Source organism: Neophocaena asiaeorientalis, unplaced genomic scaffold (genome assembly GCF_003031525.2).
Source record: "Neophocaena asiaeorientalis asiaeorientalis breed wild unplaced genomic scaffold, Neophocaena_asiaeorientalis_V1.1 scaffold67, whole genome shotgun sequence".
Taxonomy (NCBI): Eukaryota; Metazoa; Chordata; class Mammalia; order Artiodactyla; family Phocoenidae; genus Neophocaena; species Neophocaena asiaeorientalis.
Genome location: NW_020173731.1, coordinates 9,638,817 through 9,666,205, shown reverse-complemented (window position 1 = coordinate 9,666,205; position 27,389 = coordinate 9,638,817). Strand labels below are relative to the sequence as shown.

Below are 27,389 nucleotides of genomic sequence, written 5' to 3'. Positions count from 1 at the left end.
GTCCCTGGGTGGGCCCTATTTCTCAGCTCCGGGAGCAAACTCAAAATCCAACGCACATACAGCTCAGCTTTGTAGCACTCAAGTGCGCTTAATTTCCACTTAAACTAATTCAGATTCCCGGGGAGCAAAGCCTGCGCCACTTAACCATTCCGCTCTCTCTTCAGTTCCCCCATTATTTTGTTTACTTAAGATCGGAGAGCTCCTCTCCTTGCCCAGGATCCCTCTTTCCTCTGCTTGGGTCCCCAGAGGCCAGTGACGATGGAGCCCCCGCCCTTACCCAGCCCAGCACCTGGTGTGAGCAAAGCCCTTCTCCACCCATCTCTTTTGGAGATTCAGAGCCCTGGCCCCGCCCAAGGCACTAATTTAACTCGAATTGCAGAACTACCGGGCGCTGCTCCTACTTCCAGCTCCTGGCTCGAGCCTGCTTGGTCTTAACCTCAGAGACCGCGGAGTCCCAAAGCCGGATCCCCGTCCCGGCTCGCCATGAGTTCCGCGCGGCGGAGCGCTACAGTTGTGCTGCGCCTACTGGGCGGGCTGGCCCCGCCCCTGCTGCTGCTGCTCCTGCGTCCTCCGGCTGCGTCGGGTGAGTGGGGGGTCGGGGACCCCCCAGGGACCCCCCACCCCACCCCTCAGGCTAAACCTTTAGGCAGTGTGGGAGGGGCAGGGCCCGTCTCTACAACAACCGGAAAGTCGGCGGACCAGGGTCGCTGAGGAATGTCGGCATCCCTAATTGTTCCCGTAATCCTCTACCTCTATCAGCGCTCCTACTGGCACGATCCCTGGGGACGGTAAGAGGCTCTCCGCTGCTAGCCGGCAGTTAGGAAGCTTGCTGTACTGGACCCCAGCTGGCAGGGTTTTAGGAGTGAGGCGTGGAGGGTACAGGGAGCAAACACCCGGAAGCCAAAAGGTAGGGCTCGAATAGAGTGAATCCTCAGCATCTCCTTAAGGGTGGAAGGCCAAATAGTTGACCACTCTCACCTCTCAACAGGGTCCAGTCGTGTACAGACGTGGCGCTACAAGTTTGCGCGTCATCTCCTCCAGGTGTAACGTTCCAAGGGGGCGTCTGCCTTTATTGTGTGCCTAGCAACAGTATGTATGTGAAAGTCTAAAGCACTATATATATATTATATATGTACACATGTGTATATATATATGTGTGTGTGTGTATATATATATATATATATATATGTATGTATATATTAGATAACGAAGGGCAGGAATTTATTTTCGACTATTTTAATTTTGAATTAACTGACACAGGAAGCCTAGCACGTTCTCGGTATGTCAGCTGAGCATTGGATGGGAATGTTATGTGGGCATAGAAAGCCATTGCTGCTTCCCTTATTCGTCTTGGGAAAGGAATGCTGCAATGAATTGAAAAGTTGTATTTCCTTCAGTTCTGTTTTTTCCTCCCTAGGTGACTGCAGCCTTCCCCCAGATGTACCTAATGCCCAACCAGCTTTGGGAGCTCTTACAAGTTTTCCCATACAAAGCACAGTAACATACAAATGCAACGAAGGCTTTGTAAAAGTTCCTGGCAAGGCAGACTCAGTGGTCTGTCTGAATAATAAATGGTCAGAGGTTGCAGAATTTTGTAATCGTAAGTTTTTCATTTCATCTTAGAAAAGTTATGGGAATGGAATGTTTCTTAAGTTTAATTTTATCCCTGTTTGGAGTGACTGGTAATAGATAGTTTTCTAGCATTATTAATCGCCAGGGTATACCTGTTGGCACTTCACAATCTAGCTAATTGACGGCATTGCTTTCTGGAATAGGTCCTGCCCTTCGTTAACGGTTTTTTTCCCCCCCCTTAACACTGTAACTCTTGAACTGAGTAATAGCAAAAATAAACAATAGGTACTGTCTAGGGAGTAAATTATATATAACTACATTTGGCAATTACCTTGAGACACATAACAGAAATCCTCTGTTTTCTTAAATTTCATTTTGTAAAGTAGGACTTACCCAATACAACTCTGTAGTGATATTTTTAAAAATTCTCAATTTTTATCTCAAAATCTATCATTATAGGCATAGCCCTAGATTAGCTTTGACATATACAAGTAAAGATAAAGGTAAGACTTGATTCCTGCCTTTGAACAACTTGGAGCAATGGAAGCTACAGTAAAGATAGAAACTGCCACAAGTATTTTCTGAAATCAGGTGTGAGATCAGCTTTAACTTTTTATCTATCCATGATACAAGGCAGGAGGTTGAAGTACATAAGTCTTTGCACATGTATCATGTTTTAGAGTTTATAACTCTTCTGCATATAGTACTTCATCTAATCCTTCCAACAACTCCCTGAGGTTAGTTAGGGACTTATCCACATTTTACAGTTGAGAAAGCAGCCCCCAGTTAAACAATTTCCTTGAGATCAGGAGCTCCCTTATGCAGGAGAGCCAGGGTGGAAACTTGAGTCTTTTGACTATAAATCCAGTGCCCCTTCCACTATACCAGGCCACTATAAATTCACATTTGCCTGGATGTTTACAGTTTGTAAATACTTTTAGGTCCACCATTGGCTCATCTGATCCTTGTCCCCATAGGTTGTTCTGAGGATTAAATGAGTTTATATGTGTAAAACATTTAGAAGCACTCAATAAATATTAACTATTATTAACTATTATCGTTGTCCAGGACACTAGCCCAGGGATCTGGAAATACCAGTTATCATCTACCCCTGTGCTACATGGGGCAGGATAAGGGAGCTGGCATTGAGTCAGTTCCAGAACTATGCCAGGCAACTTAAATGAGTTATATTTTCTAAATTGTGGGCATAGTGACTTCTATGTGCCAAATCTACTTCACAGGCCTCTAGTAACTGGGAAATGAAAATTTATATGTGAATATGCTTGATACACTGTCAGTGCCATAGTGACATTAATATAAATACCAAATATGTACAAAGAAGTATAGAAAAAGGAGTGATATAGGACCAGATAATTAAACATAGGTTATAAAATAAAGTGATATTAATTTTTTTGTTGTTGCTTTTGTTAATACTTTTAGGTAGCTGTGATGTTCCAACCAGGCTACTTTTTGCATCTCTCAAAAAGTCTTATACCAAACAGAATTATTTCCCAGAAGGTTCCACTGTAGAATATGATTGCCGTTTGGGCTACATAAGGGACCATTCTCTCTCAGGAAAACTAACTTGCCTTCAGAATTTTACGTGGTCCATACCTGATGAATTTTGTAAAAGTGAGTATAATTTTTAAAGAGTATTCTTAACCATATGGTGTTTGGGGAAAATAGTGTTTCTTCCTTCACTCATAGTGGAAGTCTATGTGTACATGTTATTATTTAGAATGATTCTTAAATGAACCATTGGAACCATTTTATTTTAAATTAGGGAAACTAAATACCTGTGAGCTAGAAATATTACTTTACTCACTGATTTCTCATTTAATTAGTTTAAGGTTACCTAAAATCAAATAGTGTATAGTCTAAATATGTTGTTTTCTTGAAACTGATAAAATGAAGGTAAGATTTAAATAGTCTAAGGATAAGTAATATCAATGGTTCAGATGATGAATTTGCATAGATGTACCTGATAATTTAATTTAAAAAATCAATTTGTATTCTCTTCTAGAAAAATCATGTGCTAACCCTAGAGAAATAAAAAATGGTTATGTCAGTATAACACATGACCTATTATTTGGATCGCCCATCCATTTTTCATGTAATACAGGGTAAGTTTGGGTATATGAAACACTATATTTAACAAATGGAAAAACAAATTAGGATTTAAGATGGAAGCTTTTAGATTTGTAGCCAGTGTTTACAAGCTAGTAGCAATAAAACCACCCCTCTATTCAAAGACCCTTTATCATGAACTCATCACAGTTAAATTTAGTAAAATGGGGCAAGAAAGGAAGATTTCTTATAATACCACCAAAATTCTCTCAATGGTTAGATTTCAGTACATATGTGATTCATTATAAAATTTTAAGTGTGATATGTATAGGAAAATACTTGTGATAAGTTGATGATCCTTGGAGAAATTAAATCCTTTCAGTGTTAAATATGAAACCATTCTTTACCTAAATAATGAATTTGCATTTGTTTTTTCTATATACGAACAATCTGTTATAAAATATCATGGGTTAAAAACAATTATTCCTAGTGTGAAAATATCATTCTGACCTAAGATCTTTTATAAGTTCTCTATGCAGGGAAAAGGAACTTACTCACTGAGTATTGTCAGTGTCTCAGGTGCTGCTAAAACCTTTATACTCATTCTCTCAGTTAATATCTGCAAATTGAATTATGATATTTTATTGTGTGTGTATATCCCTGTTCTTTATAAAACTATCATTATCACTAGTCTCCTGTACTAAACATAGATGTTTGGATCACTAATATCATTAATATTAAATCTGGGGGTACTTTGAACCCTTTAAATAGAAGTACATTCTATTATTCTATGGTGTCTGTAGTGATCTTTTAGAACTCAGAAATATAAAATATTTAAGCATCTGTATCTTTTAAAAATGTTTTAAAATACTTTACTATTTTCTAACATGTGCCCTACCCAAATCAAAAATATTTTGCCCGTCCTATACTTTTTTTTTCTTTTTTTCGGTGAATATTTTTATTAAACTCTACTATGTAAGAGAAGCCTGGGGAGAGCTGCTGGGAGGCAGGCCTGGCAGCTGAGGCTTCTAGAGCAGAGACTCCTGGAAGCACATGGGTTTTCAGTTTCCTTCTGCTTGAGACGCTGCCTGGCAGCCCCAGGTTCCCAGGTTTTGTCCAGAATGAGTTTGTTCCTGCCACCTCCTCAGACAGAAATCTGGGTCTCTGGACCAGTCCTGAAAGGAGGTCCCTGAGTGGCTTTGGAACAGGTCCGCAACCTCCACTGAACTGATGGCCCATTTGCTTTGAAGTCACAGCTGGGTCTTTTCCTGCCACATTTTATTAGGAAGATAAAACTATGTACAGGACACATCAGTGTTGGGGGTGAGGGGCTCACTGGAGTTTCTACAAGGAGGCCCACGGCTGGAAGAAGTTCTCTTGTCCACCTGGTGCCTGGAAAAGGGCCGGGTGCGGCCCAGTACTCAATTCCTTCTTGCTTGTCATTGATGGCCACCCAGAATCGCTCTTCCGGCAGGGAGAGCTCACTATCAGCAGGGAGAGCTCGCTGATGAGGTCTGTGATGGCATTGGTGAAGGCCTCCTGGGGGCTGTAGTCCCTCTGCATGCAGATGATGATCTTGTGTTCCAAGGTGGGGGGAGGGGTGCGCTTTGTAGCCAGCAAACAGCCCCTGTGGGTCCATCAGCAGCTGCGATTTAATGATGTTTCCTAGAGTGGTCTTCCTTGTTGATGGTGAACAAACAGGCATTGGGGACCTTGGTGTCCTTGTTAATGGTGATATTCTTTTTGCCCTCAAAGAGCGAGAAGGACTCGAAGGTGGGAGGGGCGTTCATCCTAGCGTCGCAGCCGCCTCCAAAGCCGCCCTTTTTTATTCTTTAAGGTCACCCTTTTAGATATAATTTTTTTCTTTTCCTTTAAACTGCCACATGGACTTTTATCAACTATTGTTTTGTCTCTATCTACTGGTGTCATAAATATTTTAAGATGATATTCTGGAGAATTTAAGGGAAGTCAAGTATGTGTGAATGGAACTTAACTTCTTTTCTTCCCTCATTGCTTTAGGTACAAATTAGTTGGTGCAACTTCTAGTTACTGTTCTCTTGCGGGAAATACTGTTGAGTGGAGTGATCCGTTTCCAGAATGCCAAGGTAAGACTGAAAAATTCTAAGCACTCAGGTGTGGGACTGAATAATTAATAATAAATTGCTTTCTGCTCTTTAAGAATAACCCACAGTATGTATCTGTAGTACCCTCACCTTCCAATGTGTGTGTGTTTTATGTAATTTAAAGATCTCTAGTAGTAATGCTTCTTAATTTATTAACTGTGCGGATAAAGGATTAAAAACAAACTAAGGTTTATATTGTTCTTGGTCATCTTACCATTCCTTCTAAGAGTCAAGTAAAATAGATATGGGTTTTTTTCCCCCATAATTTTTAATTTTATGGATTAAAAAGCTTTTGATCAGAGGGTCTGTATGACTTGATCCTGTATGCCAAAATAAGTGGCAAAAGAAAGCATTTAACCCAGATTTCTTGATTTCAAACCCATAAGTCTTCTAACGCCTAGTGTTACCTATGTGTTCCTTTAAGGATTATTAACTGAGGTAGTTATGTAGAAGTGTTTTAAAGTGTGGTATATTGTTTTATCATTAGAGAAATAACCTTACATAATAAAGAAGAAGTATGGTTTCTACACTTGAAAATCTTGTCTTCTCAAGGGGGGAATAGGACACAGAGATAATTTCCTAAATGGATATATCAAGTTAAATGTATGTGAATTAGAGACATATGTCTCCTGAAAATTGAGAGGAATAAATATATGTAATATTCTAAAAAGTAGGCTTTATTTCTCTCATTGTCATTAAAATTATTGCTAAGTGCAAGTTTTGGGGGTTTTTAGGAGCAGGAGACTAGAGTAGATGCAGTGTAATTTATCAAGCATTTATTGACTGACACTCTATGGTAGGGAATGTGTGGGGTCAACTGATATGAAGACAAATAAAATGAAGCCTTGCCAACCAGGAGTTTACTCCAGCCACACCCATCTGGCGCCCTGCCCTCCCATAGCTACTATTTCTCCCTTTTTCTCATTATTATTTTCACATATCTATCATTACTACCCACCATCACCTTTCCTATTTCCACCATCCAGTAAGGGATGCTGTAAATGATACTGAACCAAATATGGAAAGCAAACAGGGGCTGGACCATATCTTTTTCTAACACAGGCAACAGCTTGTCACAAAGCCTGAACAAGTGGTTTCCCAGTGAGGCCAATATCTTTACAAGCAATTGCTGTCGCGAGTGTCACAAATGTGGACACCAAGCACGTATTCCAGCATAGTAGAGCTTTTGCACTGCAAACCCACTCTCTTTTCATGCTTGCCCGTGGCTAGGACAGGTCCTGCTCTCTGTCTGGTGTCTTCAACTCTGTGGTGAACATCCTGAAGTTCATATTTTCCTCTTTGATTCTTTTATCTGTCTCTGCAACTCAGCAGGCACTGACATCTGAACCCTGCAGGAAAGAGCCCTTTTTCCTCAGCAACCCCAGTGTCTTCAATTATCCCTATTAAAGCCCTACTTCTCCTAGGGTTGATTTTCCACATAACTTTCCTGTTTTGACAGTACCAAAAACATCAAGTGGAAAGTACAAATTCTTTAGCAATGAGCTGTTTTACCTCAAGTATGCAGCCCTGGCCTCTATCAACACATGAGACAGCATTGATGTCCATGTGTGGATGTGGATATGCAGGTGTGGATATACAGAACGAATGAACAATGGGCATATTCAAAAATTATCCTTGGTTATAAATCAATCAAGAGTGATAGTTGTTCACCTCTGAACAAAGCCTCAGTATCAGAAAGATCTGTTTTCCTCTCTCTCTGCCAATATTTTCTTTTTCAAAAATAATTTTAGTAGACTGCTAGTACATGCTAGCCTGGAATCAATCCCTGCTATATAATATCTGTCGTCCCAGGCCCCTCTCTTTATCTTCTCACTTCTAATCACTAAATCATTTTCCTTTACTCCTTAATCTATTTCTCAAACCTGTCTTTTTCTTTTTTTTTTTTGCGGTACGCGGACCTCTCACTGTTGTGGCCTCTCCCATTGTGGAGCACAGGCCTCTGGACGCGCAGGCTCAGCGGCCATGGCTCACGGGCCCAGCCGCTCCACAGCATGTGGGATCTTCCCGGACCGGGGCATAAACCCATGTCCCCTGCATCGGCAGGCAGACTCTCAACCACTGCGCCACCAGGGAAGTCCTCAAACTTGTCTTTTATCTTCCACCTATAACACTTTTAATATTGTTTATTATCCCTTGTCTGGACTATTGCAGTAAGGGCCACGCCTAACATTTTCAGGATCCAGGACAAGGGTATAAATGGAAGTCGCTTGGCCTAAGACACAGACTTTCTCAAGTCAGCGCCCCCTTCTTGCACTGTGAGGGGTCTCTGATGCGTGTAAATGGATAGCTCGGCCTACACACCCAAGTCACGTCCCCTGTAACCCTTATCCCTACTCCATTGAACTTTGGCCTAAAGGTGAACACATCCACAGTATAGACCATCCTCAAGAATATGGACCAGGCGAAGACTTGAAAGGGGTGTTGGCACAGGGAGTTCTGGCTGCCAGTTCCTGGAGCATGATTTAGAATGGGGTGGGGGAGGAGCTCTCATTGAACATACCCCCTCAGCCCTGCAGATTCCCCATCTAGTAGAGAGAGGCACAGCCAGAGGAGGCCAGAGCTTGGCCTTTTAAGCTGTGGGAGTTAAGGCAGGAGTCCCATTTGCTCGAGTTCAAAAGTGATACTGATTGCAGTGGCCTCCAGCCTCCATTCTTACACTCCATTAATGTTTCATCTATACTCTACCTAGTGATCCATCTAAAACACGAATGTGACTTGTCTCTTTCCTTCTTAAAGCTTATTAGTGTCTCCTCATTGTGTAAAAGTCTAAACTCCTCCATACAGTGTTCAAGGCTAGACATGGTCTACCTGCTTCTCCATGCTTATGTCTTGCCCTCATCCTTTGCAAACTTCTGTAGTTGTCCAGATACCTCAGACTTCTTCATGCCCTCCCATCATTCCTTGTGACACTGCCTCTGCCTGGAATGTCCTTCAGCCCCTTTTTTGCTTAGTTTTTTTTTTTTTTTTCTCTTAAGGGTCTGCTCTTGTAGTTCTCCTAGAAGCTTTCCCTGACCTCCCAAGCTGGTTAACTGTCCCTCTTCTCTCTTTGCACACCACTGTGCATGCTTTTGTGATAATCCTCACCATTTTGTATTGAAATGATCTCTTTGAATGTCTTTTTCCACTGTATTTTAAGACAGAGGAACTGTATCTTATTTGGTTTTTCGCTTCTATTTATAGAACAATGCCTGGTATGTATTAGGTGCTCAGAAAATGTTGGAACTGAACTGATGGTAATATGTGTTGTCATCGCCCACCCAGCCCAGTGTAAATCAGATTAACTTGTTCTTGTTCCTTGCTTTGATCAATGGCCTAAAAGTAATTCATAAATTACTAGTATTCTCTGGGTACTTAAGAGTATTTGTGTAATATAATTTGATGTTCACATGTGATCACATTGCTTTCCTGCTTAAAAAAAAAAAAGAGAGAGAGAGAAAGAAAGAAAGAAAAACAACTTCATGGCTCCAGAGAATGTGGAACCATTGAATTTTTTATCAGGGCAACTGGGAGGGAGAGGCTTCTTTTTATAATATAACAAGCAATACTCTGCTTGTATTTGTCTTACAAATTCAGCTGCTCAGTAAGATTTACTTTAAATAAAAGGCCAAGAGTTAACACATGCTTAAAAAATTTTTACCCTGAAAGTCAAAGTCTAATCCTGACATTTAAAATATTTTGCTCTATCCAAAATTCCTGTTTCCCAAACTTGCCACTTAACATTCCCAACTCCTTTCATTTGGCATGTTTTCTCCTTGGAATGAAAAGCAGAGCCCTCTTCTCTGCTCTAAGAAGAAGGGTACATCTTAGGTTTAAACTCAAGTCCATTTACTCCCTAAATGGAAATCTCTGCCCTGCTTCATCTCACTTCTGAGATGAAATGCTTAATTTAGAAGAATAAGTTTTTTTCTGTAAATAAAATCTTTAACAAATTTTAGTCTTACTTATTTATAAAAATACTTTGCCAGTTTAATTAATTTAAAATATGTTGGAATTTTTTTAAAGAAATTTTATGTCCAGAACCACCAGAAATTGACCATGGAATGATTGAAAAGAAACAAAACAGTTACGCATATAGACAATCTGTAACATATAAATGTATGAAAGGCTTCGCCCTGCATGGAGAGAGCTCTATCAATTGTACTGTAAGAGATGACCAAGGAGAGTGGAGTGGCCCCCCACCTGAATGCAAAGGTAATCAGTTTGCAGAGTTATATTTCTGATTTATTCTTGCCTTTAGGTCTATATATGGGCATCTGAGAATCTATGAAATCCCTGAGAAATGAATGTAAAATGTTATACATATGCGTATTTGCATCTTTCTGGGTGATACAGTTTTTCATCAGAATCTACAAGGGGTTTATGACTTCCAAAAAGGACGAACCACTGATGTGGAGAACATATGGTAACATATAAATAAATAAATACACACATGACCTTTATGAATACACACACACACACACACACGTACACATACACATGATATGTCTCATGTTTTTAGTGAATTAGCTTAAATTTGCTGTTTCTTACCATGTTACTTTCAGTAAGTCAATATAGATATCTCTTTGTTTATACAAAGAGTGTATAAAGTGGTGTATTTTATTTAATTGGGAGAGAATCTTAGATTGAACTAAGGGATCTAGATAATGATTATATATGTTGTGACAACGAAGAGAAACTCTTGCCTACCTGTTGACTTCATTGAATTATATTATATTTGTTTTCTGCCTCCAGAATTTCTCTCTTATTGAGAATGCTCTCTTCTTCATCTTTCTAGACCTCTTCTTCCCTCAGTGCTTTTTGATACTTAGGCTGTACTCTCAGAATCTTTAGAACTGCTTTTTAAGTATATTTTTGAAGAGATACTTAGAAGATCAATGAAGCTGGATTATAACATCGCACAGGACCAGGAGGTGGCATTTATTTAAGCAGTGTCATATTTGAATGCCAATATCATTCAAGCAAATACTACTTTTATAATTATACTTGAATTCTATTAGCATGAATTTTTAAATACTATTGCTTGTTAATAATAGTTTTTTCATACAAGTAGTATACATAAATATAGTGAGGTAATATTAAAACCATGTCAATGATTGTATAAAATGAGAAGTAAAAGTCTCCTCCAATCTTACTCTCAGAAGTAGCCACTGTTTACAAATTTTTGTGTTTTATTCTAGAAAATAAATATACATACACATATTTCTTTTTTTAAATCATATTCATTGTATGGATATATTATTTATTTAACCAGTCTCCTATTGAAGGGAATTTAGTTTTTGTTCTAGTTTTTTAAGAAATTATTTTACAAAAGGTGCTACAGTCAGTGTTATTGTATATCTGTTCATTGTACATGCGTGCAAATACATTTTTTACAATAAATTCCTTGCAGTATAATTACTGTGTCAAAGGTATATGCATCTAAACTTTTGAAACATTAACAATATTGTTTCCAAAGAAACTGTACCAATTTACTGTCCCACCAATATTGTATTTTTGTTCTCTGCACCATTAATGAAAATGGTTATTAAGATATGGAGATGTGATAGTATAAGTGGTGAAAATTTTACTTAATTGTTGAATTCATTTAATTGTGAGTAAATTTTGATATTTTAAAATTTAGCCATTTGATCCACTTCATATTTACTTTCCCCTGTTTTATTAAATCATCAGTTATTTAGAGCTTACAACTCTATGGCAATGCCCAAGGAAGTCATGGCAGGCCAGTGCTCCCATGACAATGACTGCAAAACCTGGGTAGATTTTTTTTTTTTAAATCATATTTTAAAGGCATAGGTTGTTCCCTCAGGGGAACAACTAGAGCTGAATGAACTAAAATTCCTGGGGGTAGGGAGTGAAGACAAACCATTCTGAGGCCCATCTGGGCTGAGGATCCATCCTGACACACATAAAAGACCATTGCCAGGAAAGAGAGATTCTAGCAAAGCTTTCAATAGTTGCGGTGAGCTAGGATAATGAACTGGAAACTGGAAGTCCTCAAATGCTGACCCAGTTTTTCCCAAGAGCCATTTGCTGATTTCTGGGAGTGCAGGTGAGATTGGGGAGCTAGACCTCAAGCTTCCAAAGTACAAAATGAGATCTCCCTGAACCTTATGGTATTTGGACAACAAACCCATCACAGGAAGAGGCTTGTATCAAGCATAGAGCCAGTGTCCTCCTTACGACATTTAAGCTCATTTTGAAGCTGTGTGGGGAAGGAGGCTATGTTGCTGGACTGGGACACTGCTGAAGGACAGACCTGGCTCTCCTGCAGTCTCTCAGGGCTGAGGAAACAAAGATCCACCAGTCTGTCAAATCAAAAACCCAGAAGGTCCACTTCCAAGGAGCAGAGACAAGAGCAGAAGTAGACTGAGTCTTACAGAATCAGTCCCTCATAGGCTGAGTCCCTCATAAGCTGAGGATGTGATCACTTCAAACCAATCTGCCTATCAGAAAAGGAGACCCTCCCTTTGGTGGATCATATCATCTGAATTGTATGGCATATAATAAAAAAAATTAGATATGGAAAGAAGCAAGAAATTATAACCAAATTAGGAGAAATGAAAATCAAATTAAAAAGATCTGGATAATTGAGTCAGCAGACAAGGACTTTAAAATAAGTGTTTAATATATTTAAGATACTAACAGAAAAGATAAATAGAGAACTTCAACAGAGAATTGGAATCTATAAAAATGGTGTAAAATAAACATTCTGCAATGGGAAAATATAATATCTAAAGTTAAGAGCACAATAGATAGGTTTAACAGTGATTTGGATGTAGCAGGAGACAGTATTGGGAACTGGAAGAAAGGTTAATTAAAACTGAAGAACAAAGAGAAAAATGAATGTAAAATATAGATCAAATTTAAGAGACATTTGAGACATGTTAAACTCTTCTAACATATGATAAAAAAGAGGGGAGAGAGAGAGAGAGAGAGAGCGAGGGAAGCAGAAGAAATACTCTAAGAGATAATGACTGAGAATTTTCCCAAACTGATGAAATACATCAACCAACAGATTCCAAAAGCTCTCAAGACTCTAAGCAGAATAAAACCAAAACCACTTCCAGGCACCTCATAGCAAAACTTTGGCAACTTAAAGCAATGATAAAAGCACTAAGAGACATTGTTTTCAATTCTCATTTTACAAATGAGAAAACAAGCTTAGAGAAGTTGACAACAGTCTCTAGTATGTGGTCAAACAGGCTTAGGCACTGCTCAGTACTGCCTTATGATGGAGACTGCATAAGCAACCCAAAATCAAACAGGCACTGAAGGCCTAAAATTTTAATGTTAGATTTGTGACTCTCAGAATAGGACCTTCACATAATTTGCACTTGAGATATTTATTATCTCACCTAAAATCCAAAGAGGAACTAAACTAACCTATGTAAAGTTGGTAACCAACACAAGAGGAGAAAAAGGGAGCTATTTTATTCTAATTGAATTTATTGCTTTAAAAAAGAAGTGAAACAAAACAAGTTCCCAAGGTCACTAACATGTCCTGAGAGCTTTGAAAAAAGTAACTATGTTGTGATTATCTTTGTTGGTTCAAGGTTGCATCCTGCTGTTCTTTGGTCTTGGCATGAGGTAAAGAAGACAATTTATGAGAAAAACTATCTTTATTTAGGGTGTGTCACTGAATGAGATCACTGCCAACTCTGACTTTGGTTTCCTTTTTCACATAGAAAACAGTTTTAAGAACCTCAACACTACTTGGGTGTAAATTCACTTTAGTTGCCTAAAGGTATAATTTATTTCAAAGCAAAGACAATATAACATTTTAGTTCTTTGGGAAATACATGAGAATACTTGGTTTCCTAAAAATCATATTTAGTTGTTTGTGAGGAAAGAGAAGAGTCATAGAGCAAACAATTGGTTCCTAAATTTTAACTTGGACAGCATTATTTAGCTAATTTTTTAAATAACATTTTTCCTCCACAGAAACCTTTCAAATTTACAAAGTCACACCAGCAGTTCAGAAACCCACCAGAGTACATGTTCCAGCTACCAAAGCCCCATCATTTCCTCAGAAATCCACCACAGTGAATGCTCCAGATACAAAGGTCCCACCAACTCTTCAGAAATCCACCACTGTAAATGTTTCAGGTACAGAAGCCCCACCAACTCCTCAGAAACCCACAACTGTAAAGGTTTCAGCTACAGAAGCCCCACCAACTCCTCAGAAACCCACGACTGTAAAAGTATCAGCTACAGAAACCCCACCAACTCCTCAGAAACCCACCACTGTAAAAGTTTCAGCTACAGAAGCCCCATCACCTCCTCAGAAACTCATCAAAATAAATTCTTCAGCTACAAAATCCCCACTAGTTTCTCAGAGACCCACCACTGTAAATGTTCCAGCTACAGAAGTCTCATCAGCTTCTCAGAAACCTTCCACAGCAAATGATTTAGCCACAACAGCCCAAAATTCCCCCATATCAAACACTGTCTCTACAGCAGCTCAGAATCCCATCATGGCAAATGCTTCTGCATCACAGGCCACACCAACAACCCAAAGATTCACCACGGCAAAATCTTCACTTACACAGACTCTTAGAGCAACACAAAAGTCCACTGCTGTACATACCCCAGTGATCAAGAGTCTCCATGCAACACAAAGATTGACCTCTGCTCATGTTACAGCAACAAGGAGTCCAGCTGTTCACGGGGCAGCCACACATATTCATGCAACAAGCACACCTAAAGGAGGAGGAAGCTCTACTTCAGGTCAGTTGACTACTCTGTTCAGGTTTCCAAGTATGGATTTTATGTGCTATGGTGGAAATTTCAAATTGATTGGGATTATAAAATTAAATAGTCTCTGGTTTATTGTAGCAGAGTTTCTTCATACTGATGTTCTGACTTTCTTCAGAGGCAGACTTGGATTGTGCTAGGGCACACCTTTAAGAAAGAAACATTTTGCAGTAATATAGAAAAATGTTGTGGCTCCATAAAAGCAATGCTAAATTAAGGTCAGTGAAGAAATTCTGTTTTTGATGTTAGCTTTAGGGAGTCACTGAATTCCTCAATACCCCTCAAAGATTCAAATACGTATAATCCTTAAGGTTTATTTTTGGGTCTGATTCATTGACAGAGACCCATCCTTCAAGCATGCTAACGGAACTCTCCAGATTCCCTAGAGTTGCTAATTTGGTAAAGCACCTTAATAGTATCTTCTAAGTAATTAAAAACAGAGTTCTTTGAAATAGTTCATATTAACTCTTTAAATGACAGTTTTCATGAAAGCAGAGTAAAATATGCTGTAGATTTCAGAAAAACCTGTTGAGTGAATGAAACCCCTCTTACTAATTAATGCTGTTTCAGAGCACCCAGATGTCTTCTTGTTTTACAACTTGCTTAATGTATAGCTATATTAATAGACATTCTTGTTCTCTAATAGAGATATGTGTTTTTTGTTTGTTTGTGTGTTTGTTTGTTTGTTTTTGGAAAATCTCAATAGGACTGAGCCAAGAGATAATTTTAAAAATTATTTTCATTTTTCATTGACGTCAACACACAGAAAACTGTGTGAAATATACATATAAGGCTTAATAACTTTTCTAAAGCAAATATTGGTATAACCACCACATATTTCAAGAAATAGAGCATCAGCAGCCCCTCACTTTCCAGATGCCCTGTTGATTCTGAACTCTATTCTCTGACTTCTCCAACCAGTGAGACTGTGGTTTTCTGCTCCCTGCACCAAGTGGCCTAGGGATTTCCCCCTGCAGCATCCATGCAAATCTCACTCCCTGCAGCTTAATGCCTGCCTGAGCTCTTCAGCTTTGATTAGTTTCTGTCTGAGTTAGTTTGCTCTTCCATGCCTTCAAATCATTGTTATTGTTGTTTTTAAAATATTTTGTCCAGATTTCGTAATTGCCATGATCAAGTTCATTTGGCCATTACCCAGAATCTTTAAGAACTTAAAACATTACAGGTATTATTGTTGAGATTTCCTTTGTATGTTTCTTTATTCCTTTAGGTAAAAGGCCAAATACCCACCACAAATACACAAACTCTCACTCCATTTAGTTCCCCTTTTTAAAAGGGGAACTTCAATTCCTGCCTTCTTAAAAAAAATTTTATTGAAGTATAGTTGATTTACAATGTTGTGTTAATTTCTTCTGTACAGCAAAGTGACTCAGTTTTATATATATATATATATATATATGTATATATACATATACATATGTATGTTTTCTCATATTCTTTTCCATTATGGTTTGTCACAGAACCTGCCCGCTTTTGATCACTCTTCAGTGGCATCAGATAGTTGTGTTTTTTAGAATCGTGTTTTATACATTATGACCATACTTTCATAATGATTTCATACATTTAATAATGGTTATCTTGAGGCCTATTTTGCCATTACCTGAATATTTTTAGGAACTTAAACATTACAGATCTTACTGTTAAAGTTTCCTTGCACATTTCCCTGCTCCCATTTCTCTTGCTCTAAGGCAATCACTGCAAGCTTCCTCTCTGTGTTTTTATTCTTATGCTACATGTATGTCACCATAAGTAGTATATATTATTGGTTTTTAAAAAATTTTATTTTATATTGGAGTATAGTTGATTTACAGTGTTGTGTTAGTTTCAGGTGTACAGCAAAGTGATTCAGTTATATATATACATAAATCTATTCTTTTTCAGACTCTTTTCCCATATAGGTTATTATAGAGTACTGAGTAGAGTTCCCTGTGCTATACAGTAGGTCCTTGTTGATTATCTATTTTACATACAGTAGTGTGTATATGTTAATCCCAATTTCCTAATTTATCCCTCCCCCCAAACTTTCCCCTTCGGTAACCATAAATTTTATGTTCTAAGTCTGTGAGTTTGTTTCTGTTTTGTAAATAAGTTCATTTGTATCATTTTTTTAGATTCCACATACAAGTGATATCATGCAATAGTTCTCTTTCTCTGTCTGATTTACTTCACTCAGTATGACAATCTCTAGGTCCATCCGTATTGCTGCAAATGGCATTATTTCATTCTTTTTTATGGCTGAGTAATATTCCATTATATATACGCACCACATCTTCTTTATCCATCCATCTTTTGATGGACATTTAGGTTGCTTGCATGTCTTGGCTGCAAATAGTGCTGCAGTGAACACTGGGGTGCATTAGAGTTTTCATCTTTTCTGGATCTATACCCAGAGTTGCTGGATCATATGGTAACTCTGTTTTAGTTTTTTAAGGAACCTCCATACTGTTCTCCATAGTGGCTGTACCAATTTACATTCCCACCAACAGTGTAGAAGGGTTCCCTTTTCTCCACACCCTCTCCAGCATTTATCGTTTGTAGAATTTTTGATGATGGCCATTCTGACTGGTGTGAGGTAATACCTCATTGTGCAAGCTTCCTCTCTGTTTTTGTTCTTATGCTACATGTACATCACCATAAGTAGTACATATTATTGTTTTGTATATTTTTTATAATTTAAACAGTATGCCATATATTTCATTACCTAACTTGACTTTTTGTGCTCAACCTTGCTTTTGTGGCTTATATTGATATATTTAGATTCAGTTCATTAATTTTAACACATATGTGGTTACTGACTTCTTAAAATTTTATGGCATCTCTGGGCCTAAAAGTTTTAGGTTGAGTACATCCAATTTTTAATAGGGCAAGGCAAAGAGAAACAAGTTCCACCTTATATAAATTTGTTATAGAGCTAAATTTGTTGAAATATTTTTTTCTGCAAGAATACAAGATAATTTAACAAATTTAACCTAAACCTAAGTCAATTATTATGATAAAAATGCAAACAAATATTTGGGATCAAATTTCTCTCGTATACAATTAATTTACCCTTTAAATATTATTTACTATTTTTGCTCTTATTGAAAAAATAATAGTAGCTACTACTTACTGAGTGTGTTCCATAGTGTCATGTACCACGCACCTTCCATTTGTTAGTATTAATCCTTACAATAACCTTGACTTGCCATCAAGTCATACAACCAAATTTACATGGTGTTTGTTTCAGTATTCAATAACTCATTATCACATTTTATGTTTATAGTGTTGACTCTGTTTAATAGAGATAGCACTGCTATATATGTTACTTGATTAAGTTAATACTGTATAATTGTTTTCATCAATTTATTTACAATTATTTCTTTTAGTTATGAAAATCTGAGTTACTTTTGAACTTTCACATACTGTTGTTTATAAATTTATATATTTGTTAAATTGCTAGCAAATCAATGACTTTAAAATATTTTTAGTTTTGTAATTCTTTTCTTTTTTTTTTTCTTTAGTTGCTAGCATTATTGCATCGGGTAAGTGTGGCTCTCTGGCAGTTAACAGAATTTGTCCTCGCTTTCGGATGTGTAATCTATGTTCCTGGAAAATTATATTGTCTTTTAAGTGTCTTAGGAATACTATTAAAATACAGTGTTTATGGATGCCAAAGAGAAAACAGGTAAATGCATTTTATCGATGTGTTTTGTACTACCATCAGGTGCTTGGTAGGTTCCTAAGTATTCCCCACCATGTTCTTGTTCCAAGGTAATTTTAGGACAACTTCAAATCATTTGGCCAATTGATCAAGTATTATTGTGTGCCTGTTGTCTCAATACATCTCATTCTAGTGGCTAAAGAACCACAAGAGGAGAGAGTTATCAATACAGTTTCTATCCTCAAGTATTTTATAATTAATCATAAACTACTCCTTGACCATTTCTGGATGTCTGTCTTATCCCAAGTAAAACGAAGAGTCTTACCTTTGGTTATATCCTCTTCATTTTCCCTTCCCTGTCAATGGTTTAAAGTTATCTTTAAAAAGTATTCTGTTTCTACAGGCATGAGGCCAAAAACATACCTGTGTTGCAGTTTCTTCTAGCATTTGGTCTAGTCCTTTTCTTGTTCGTAAATAAATTATTTGATGTTATGCATTAACAAGAAGATTAATAAACTCCTAAAGAAGATGGTAAAATAAATGTTTGTTAAGAAGCAATACAACTAAATAGGCATATATTGATAAGTAATGTCTAATGGAAAACATTAAAAAATGAATTTTTTGATTTATGTGTTAATAAGCTGAAGTCTCCTATCTTATGCATGCATGAATTAGCCAAGGGACTATAAAACTGAAAGCAGGTACTTGTTTTATTATTTTCATTGTTATTTATTATAGTTTTTATATTTTAAATGAACCTCTTTTAAGCTAAAAGATTTATGTTGAAAGATTCCAACAGTTAGAATTCACTTTGTTCATTCTATATTTTAAATAAAAATAAATGTATTCTAAATGAAAATCTCATGATTTAATGATTTGATGACATTTTTAATAGATGAGCTTAAAAATTTAATAGGTGAGCTTTTTCTTACAGCTCAGTGGCATTCAATGAAGGTTTGAGGTGCTTATTATTTTCTCTGAAATTCTTTAAGTGTATACTGTGTATTTTCCCAGAAACCTTCCCTTAGGGTTAGTTTTAATTCCAACATGTGCTCAAAAATAAAGAGGAGCTCCTTCCCTCTTCTATCAGACATATGACAATAGTTTTCTTTAGAATCCTATACTTGTAAAACATAAACCTGAAAATTATTGATATTTTTACTTCTTAAATGTATTCTGTGAATGAGGTCACTTTTCTCATTTTAAAGATAAACTCTATAGCAAGGAAATTGCTTTTATTGATTACACTGCAGTGCACATGAATGATACAAATGATATTAGAACTTTGCAAGTATTTAATATTTTTCCTATTTAATTCTGCTAAGAAGTAGAGACTGACGACTCTTCCCAGAACTTTCTAATCTGCTATGTAAGTGAAGCCTGCATTTTGAGTTTTAAAGCTATTCTCTGCTGGCTCTGTATCAGTGTTTTTCAAAAAAAATTTTTTTCATTATTACCCTTTCCCCCTCAAGGAGCTTTTAAGACATTTTTTCTTTATCATCCCTATGAAATAGTAATACTACAGATGTAATATAAATCTATTTATGTACTGTATGCACATGTGTACTTTATACATAAAAAAGTGAGATTTTTTTTTCCCCTCTAGGGATGATACCAACCCCATTGAGAATACATGCTCTATATATTTGTGGGGTTTTTGTTTTTGTTTTTGTCAACAGTGTCATATAGAAGGAAGACTTGTGCTTTGGAGTCAGTCAGACCTTGGTTTCAATCCTCTTTTGGATTTTTTTTTTTCCATTTAGTAATAATTCAACCCAAGTGATTTACTTAATCTCTCTGACTCCCAATTTTCTCATTTATGAGATGGTGATAATGATTCCTATTTAAAGTCTTGGAAGCTTAATGAGATAACGGATGTGAAAACTACTAGCATAGTGCTAAAAATTGAATAAATCCTAGCTTTAAGAATTCATTTTTATTTTATCACTATTTTCCTAAGATGGATTTCTGATAATTTTATCATTCTCTCTGGCCACACCAAAGAATAAGAACAGTCCTTTATTAGAGCAATATTTGTGTTTGGTGTGTGACGAGGACTGTACTGAAATATGCCTATGTATTATTTCATTTACTTCTCACGACAATCCTATAATGTAGCTATGTTCCACTTTTTAGCCGAGAGAACTGTGGCTTTGCAAGATTCTTAACTTGCTCAAGGTCACACAGCTATTAGGCTCTTAAATAGACGCAGATGACTAGCTTCTTCAGCACTAATACTTGAAAGGATAGAAAAATTCTTCTCCTAGAGCTGCAGAACTCAAATTTGACAATTAAGATAGTCCTGATTCTTTACAAGTATTGCTTTTTTTCCCTCCATTGCTGAAATTCTATATTGTGACATTCATAAATCCCTTGTGGGAATTAATAGGTCAATTGGAGGAATATTAAAGAAAGAATTAGAGAATGCTCAGTGAAATATCTAAAATACTTTTTCTTTTAAATATCACATACTTATTGACTTACATATTTATGTTAAATAGGATTATAAGGAAGAACAAAGCCTATTCATAGCTTTCTTAGTTTTTCATAGTATATAGACTGCATTTCCACTTTATGAGATGTATAAGTGAGACCTTTCGAAATGACTGGATGAATCCACATTTCTTCAGAAAAGGAGACAAGCCTCATTTGATAATACCAGATCTTGTAGTTAGGTTCTGACTTGGGTTGTTTGGGAATGGAGGTGATACTCTATATATTAATGTAATACCCATCTAATACAAATTTTGTTTGAGTAATCTCAGGTATTTTTATTGAGAATATTGTGAACAGTTAAAATCATGCCCTGAACCAGGGGTTAGAAATAGGTTTTCTCTGGTGATAAACTGTGTGTCTTATTCATTTTCAGTCTCAGTGTTCTCATCTGTGAAAAGAATATCATGCAATGCAATTTAATAAATATTTACTGAACACTCTTTACTATTTACAAGTACCATGCCAATTATTGGAGATAACGAGATAATAGGTGACAAATTGCCTTGCAGTGTTTTAAGTACTAGGTAAATATAATTCTACATAATGGGGAACATTACTAAACTACTCCTTTTACATTTTCTAAAATTATGTAGTTTTCCTACCTATGATCTCTTCAATGAATAATTAAGAACATTGGAATTGTAATCATAGTTTCATTTATAATTTTATAGTTTCATGTAGCTCAAGTTGTGTCAATCTTAAATTAACACTGATTCCCCTTTGGATGAATATTAAGATCATTGCCTTTATACTTTAAAGTTTCCTTTGTTTCTAATTTGCAAAATAATACTCTCATTAATTATTAATTATTGAGGAATCATTTATTTAGAATTATATTTCTCAATTTCTGTATTTTGCACTGGTTTTCTGTTAAAACATCAACCTCCACACACTTTCTTCCTTTATCACTTATATGTGCTGATCAGTGTTCTAAGAATATTCCTAAGTTATGTCATCCAGACATTCTAGATTGCTTTAAAATTTTCTATTTTCATTTATCATTCAAACTGAAAATGGGATCTTTCTGCATCATTTGAAAATGGTAGGATTAATGGGAAGTGGTGAAAGGAAAAGAAATCCCACATTTTTGAGGAGCCATGATTTATTTTATGAGTACAGTCTTTTCAAACTAATGCTATGGTGCTAAGGGATCAATTAAAGAAATTGATTGGGTAAAATAGTATAAAACCTGGGGTGGAAACAGCTATTTTTAAAATTATGTATCGACATGGCTGTTCAGTTGTGCGACATCTGTAGTATTTTGCTGATTTGGAACCAGATACACTTGTTAGTCATATTACCTTCAGCTACTTTTCTAGTGTCATCTATAATTTTCTTTGTAGTACAGATCAAAAGAGTAGAGTTCAAGGATTTGGAGGGTGGAGTGGGGAGGTAAAGGGAGACCCAAGGTGGTGAGGGGAAAGGGCAATGGGTGGTTTTAAGAAGAAAGTTTATGTGTAAAAGTCAAGGTATAAAAGTTTTTTGCTGTTATTCAACTTATTTAACCAATTATTTTCTGTTGCTCAACTCAAAATAGTGCATTGAATCTTGAAAGTAAATATTAGTTTTCCTAAAAGAAATTTTATCTGCAACAGACTAAACACTGAAAAGCGTTTCTATAGGCAAGGTATGTTTTACTCTCGGTGCTGAGATGACGATACCTTTCCTATGATGGGAAAATACCTACATCTCTGTTACCTTTATGAACTAAGTAAATGGCCTTCCCATTATCCACATATGGATGCGTCACCTTTCTGAGACTCAATTTAATTATCTACAAAATGAGCGTGAACTCTAAGATGCCTTCTAGTGCTGAAATTATATAATACAGTCATCATATTTAAATCAGTGATCAAATCATTTAAAATTAAGCATGGTGGGGTTGAAACACTTTAGAATCCTCTCAAACCTGTCAAATTTTATTTGAGCATTGTGATAATTCATTCTAAATATTTCATCTTTCCTTGAAAGAAAACAGGATAAATAACATGCAGCATTTACTGTCAGAGTTGTGACATAAGCAAGCAAGCAAAATATAATTCATGTCTCCTATTTTTTAACTTGCCTCATAATTAATGTTTGTTACTGTGAACTACTGTATATATCATTGTTCATGTTTCTATATTAACTGTCTTATCAAATTCTTTCCCCCTCAAGGATGTGTTGCTGGTACTCTAATAATTGGTACCATAATTCTAGTTAAAATTTTCTGGGGCAGTGGAAAATCAGGGTGAACAGAAATTCTGATGATTTTTAAAAATTTTTCTTAGCTTCTTTCCAGTAAAACTTGACACTATGCCAGTAGATAACTTTCTTAGCTTAATTGCATTTTTTGATATGCTGTCTCTTTATTCCTTTTGTCTATGATTACTATCCTGGATGAACAGACTCTGTGTCTTAAAACATTTTTAGATTTCTCAGTATATACGAGGACATTAAGTGATTTGAAAGCCGAAGTCTCATTGCAATCTATTAATCAACTCACCTTTTTCTCTACTCAGTACAATTTATGAGAGTATCTGTGTGTGTACAGAAGCAAAAAAATTTAGAAAGAGAAACTCTAACGTATTGTTAAATTGCCTGTGACTAGGCCTATTAATAAATTGCATTTATTAACAGATGCCAGTCTAGCCAAAATCAGCCCAGTGGTTAAGAGGGCAGGCTCTGGAACTTGACTGCTTGGTTCCAATTCCGGGTCTACTATTTAAATGCCATGTGGCTGTGAGCAGCTTAACCTCTCTATGCCTCAATTTTCTCATTTGTAAAAATGGGGGAAATGTAGTACCTACTTCATGGGATTGTAGTATCTATTTCATGGGATCAAATGAATTGCCATCTGTAAAGAGGTTAGAACCTTACTTGTCACATGGTAAGCACTCAGGTGATAAAACAACAACACACAGAAAAAAAGATCAGTATTTGAAACATCTGACCTGCATTGAATTTACATGTGTTAAGTATAAAGTCATGGTTGGCTCTGATGTATCCTGTAGACAGAGTATTATTTAAATTGACTGTCTTCTGTTTTGTAGATTTTGTTGTTCAGAAAACTAATTGTGGAGTTCATATAAACTTGAATTCTTTCTGAAGTGCCCTAATACCTATTCTTTCATTACTTAATTAAGAACAACTATATTTTAATGTTGTTACTAAATTGCCTATTTCAATTCTTTGGATGATGTGAGGCATTAAGTTGGTACAGAAGTCTCAGCAAAACTGCTCTGGAAGAAAGAATAAACCACCAATCTTCTCTACTTCCTTACATTTGGTCCAGTTCTCCTTTTGAATTGGAGCATTATTAATTTACTTCTAAAACCATTGCTCTGGGGCTTGGTAGATGAGGGGGGTGGAATGTGATGAGTTGTCTCCCTCTTGGCTGTCTCTTGGCTATCATTACTTTTTTAGATACTTTGGTAAAATAATAGACCATCATATTTTTAATAGAATGAAAAGTGCTGAAATGTAGAAGGAAGGAATATTTGTTTTATATTTTATTGGGATTTTGCAGTAAACCTAATTCTTCTATTTCTGAATCAGAGGAAATTCATGCAAACCTCTAAGAGAGAATTTGCCTTTTTTAATGTGCACTTAAAAACACTCCACTTGCCTTATTTTGGAAGTATAAGATGTTGAGGGTAAGAGCTAACTTTATACATTCCTGGTTATTCTCTCAATTTCATACTGATTTAATTAAAATTTGATCTTAATGAGACAGGAGAAAGAGTTAATGCATGTGATGGTGTAATGTACCTTCACCTGGTGGTGTGTTTGCTTATCAAAGGATTTATTTACATCTTTTAGAAGTGTTGGATATATATGATAAATTTTAGTTTTTGAAAAGAATGTGATTGTAAGCAAATGCTGATACTGCTTTTTGAGTGAACTTAAACTTTTATAATTCAATCAGTATTTTCCTTCTCTACTATTCAGCTCTTACTACACACATGAGAACAACAAAGCACTTAAGTTTCATAATTTGTGACTGGTGATGCTACGAAAGTAAGACCTTCTATTAATTTACAATAGGTATATGGTTCAATAAAATCAACTTCTGTATCTTGGAAAATGTCCATTAACACAATTAACTTGATATCTATCTGTGACTATCAAAGGACAATAGAGGCTTAAATCTCTGTTATTGACAGAATTGTTCTTCTTTGTTGAACGAGTGACTAACACATTGAATCTTTCATTAATATGACGTGTCTTCAGTCTTCCACTCTTCAGCAGTATACTCATTATCTCATTCTGTGCTTTATACTCAGCTTATTGAAATGATTAGATGCTCACAATGCTACAAATATCTGGAAAAAACAAAAGGTTGGTACATTAGGGCTTACAAATAGGAATGCCTTCATTGTGACTACTTGCATCATGAGATGATTGGCCCATATTGTATTTGCTCCTCCGTCTTGCTTGGTGACTTTTAAAGTTTCCAGTGTTTAAGAAATATTGAATCTATTTTAACGTGTCTTTTCTAAGTCAAGTTTACAGATCTTATCTGTTTTATGTTGTTAGGCAACATTATCACGCAAAACTAACTTAATATGTATGTACCTGTGAAACCTTCTAGGTGTCTTCTTTTGATTAAACTTTCTTCTGGTCCAGGGAGTTTTCACTGACTTTTAATCTGAAAGAATCTTAGTTGAATCCAGCTTGGCCACTTAATCTCAAGAAACTAAAAACTCAAGTGTCATGTTTTAGTTGGTATTGCTATAGCTACCGAACTCTAAACTATGCTGGTTGAGGTTGTCCATACTATAACTTACGAATTTTGCATTTGTTTTGCACCCCAAATTAACCAACTAATTCTTTTTCATGGTTTATCACATAGTAACTAAAAAAATAATGTTTATCACCAGTAAATAAAATTATTTTGATTTAAACTTTTTTTTAACTTTCAGGACATATATGTACGACATTGACAGTTTTGCTTATGATGCTAGTAACTATTGGCTAACTGAGCCAAAGAAGAGTTGAGAAGAAAGTGCACATGAGTACACAGAATATTTCTAATTTTGTAGAACTTTCTGGTGGAGTGAACACAGTATATGTGGTAGTGTTCTTCGTTTTGCGTGTTATCTTGTCTTTAAGATGCATAAGAATGTCCACGAAGCAAGGAAAAATGAATCTGTCCTGGAATCACATTCTCAGCACTCTTAAGACTCTTGAAAATAGAAGAACTCACAAGATTGAGAGTGATTACTTTCATAAAAGTGTGGGAAAGTGGAGAGATTTGTTGATACTTAGAATGTGAGCAAGAAGAAAAGGAAAAAAAGTGAAATTTTTTCAACAAATATGTAATGTTATTTTTACTTACAAAGGACACAACAAATTAAAAACATTAATTGGATATTGAAACCAAATAAACCACTCTCTTCTAAGAAAAATTGCCAAAGACTGATGAAACATTGTAAAATAATCCTTCCTGGCTAAAAGGCATTTTCATCTTTTCTTATTCCATTAAAATGAGTCTGAATCAGTTGGCAAAATTTTTTAAAGGAAAAACATGCCAATGACCCAAGAGTGTTGAGTTTCTTGGGTTATTTGGTGACAAAGGAGGAATACAGAATGAAGGAATAATTCTTCCTTTGTCATACAAGTACAGATAGTGAATTAGCTCCTTATTTGTCAGATAGATCAGCTATAATTTTGTTCTTAAGATAATGTAAAAAAAAAAAAAACCAGCCCTGGGAAAGGGTGCAAGGTGTCTTTATTGACTTAATGTCTTTAAAGGTCTCCAGAGATATTATAATATTAATATAAGAAAAGATTCTGTATTTCTAAAGTGAGATGTTCGTATTCAAATTGTAAATCTTATTCTTTTGTAATATTAAGCTTAATTTATATTTATTTATATTTTACATGTATACCAAAAAAGTTCAAGAAGATACGTAAAGAAAAATTTGTTTTCCCTAAATAGAAATAATTGATCACACTTTTGTCTCAGGTGGTATTTGACATTTATTTTCTTAAATGTAAATAATTTACTTATAAATAAGAGAGTCCCTTCCTGCCTTTCATAAGTAGTTTAGAATGCCGCCCTTTGGTTATCCTAGGGTGAATCATTTTCAGTTACTTTTATGTATCACTTGTTATTGATTTACCTAACTGGCAATCACATCAATTTCCAGATTCTTAATATGTTCTTGTCATCTTGTCAATTACATGTTAAGTGTTGGAATAGACTAGAATATATACATAACAAAATTTAACAATATTTATTTTGTCATATTGCTTCATCTTCTTTGTTGTTAAAGTATTTTAAAATAAATTCCATTAGCATCATGGCATTTCACTATAAATACTTAAATATGCATTTCTAACAATAAAGACTTTTTTTTCCTACCTAACCACTATCATCACAACTAACAAGATTAATGGTAATTTCCTAATGGTTTCTAATTTTAGGAAATTCTTTTAACTTCCTTAAGAGTTCTGCAAATAGGCTCACATCTATCTATTAATTCATTCGTTTGTTAAATGGGAGGACCTACTCTGCTTACTCTGTGACAATCTGCTGCTTCCTGGGGTAGTAGCAAGGATAACACTGATTCAGTTACTCATAAAAATACATGATGGGCTTCCCTGGTGGTGCAGTGGTTGAGAGTCCGCCTGCCGATGCAGGGGACACGGGTTCGTGCCCCGGTCCCGCAAGATCCCACATGCCACGGAGGGCCTGGGCCCGTGAGCCATGG

General features: G+C 36.1%; 1 protein-coding gene and 1 pseudogene across 6 annotated transcripts; one reads left to right on the top strand and one right to left on the bottom strand.

Moving 5' to 3' along the window:
• Window positions 1–366: 366 nt before the first annotated feature.
• Window positions 367–26,375, top strand: CD55 (CD55 molecule (Cromer blood group)). Of its 6 annotated transcripts, none has more exons than XM_024750946.1 (10): window positions 367–583; window positions 1,418–1,600; window positions 3,013–3,204; window positions 3,596–3,695; window positions 5,659–5,744; window positions 9,786–9,974; window positions 13,725–13,889; window positions 14,427–14,510; window positions 18,056–18,076; window positions 25,596–26,375. In XM_024750946.1, the coding sequence occupies exons 1-10, from the start codon at window positions 484–486 to the stop codon at window positions 25,649–25,651; spliced, it is 1,176 nt and encodes a 391-aa protein (XP_024606714.1). In that variant the 5' UTR covers window positions 367–483; the 3' UTR covers window positions 25,652–26,375. The 6 variants fall into 6 exon arrangements, with proteins under 6 accessions (XP_024606714.1, XP_024606715.1, XP_024606713.1 ...); XM_024750947.1 differs by having other exon boundaries at window positions 24,957–26,375; XM_024750944.1 differs by adding an exon at window positions 24,957–25,011 and having other exon boundaries at window positions 368–583; window positions 13,725–14,510.
• LOC112403427 (DNA-directed RNA polymerase II subunit RPB11-a pseudogene) lies at window positions 4,784–5,429 on the bottom strand (annotated as a pseudogene).
• Window positions 26,376–27,389: the final 1,014 nt, after the last annotated feature.

Coding starts and splice junctions, on each gene's coding strand:
- CD55 (XM_024750942.1), top strand. CDS start 484: ATGAGTTCCGCGCGGCGGAGCGCTACAGTTGTGCTGCGCCTACTGGGC. Junction 9,975..13,724: donor CCCCCCACCTGAATGCAAAG/GTAATCAGTTTG, acceptor TTTCCTCCACAG/AAACCTTTCAAATTTACAAA. Junction 14,511..18,055: donor AGGAGGAAGCTCTACTTCAG/GTCAGTTGACTA, acceptor TTTTTTCTTTAG/TTGCTAGCATTATTGCATCG.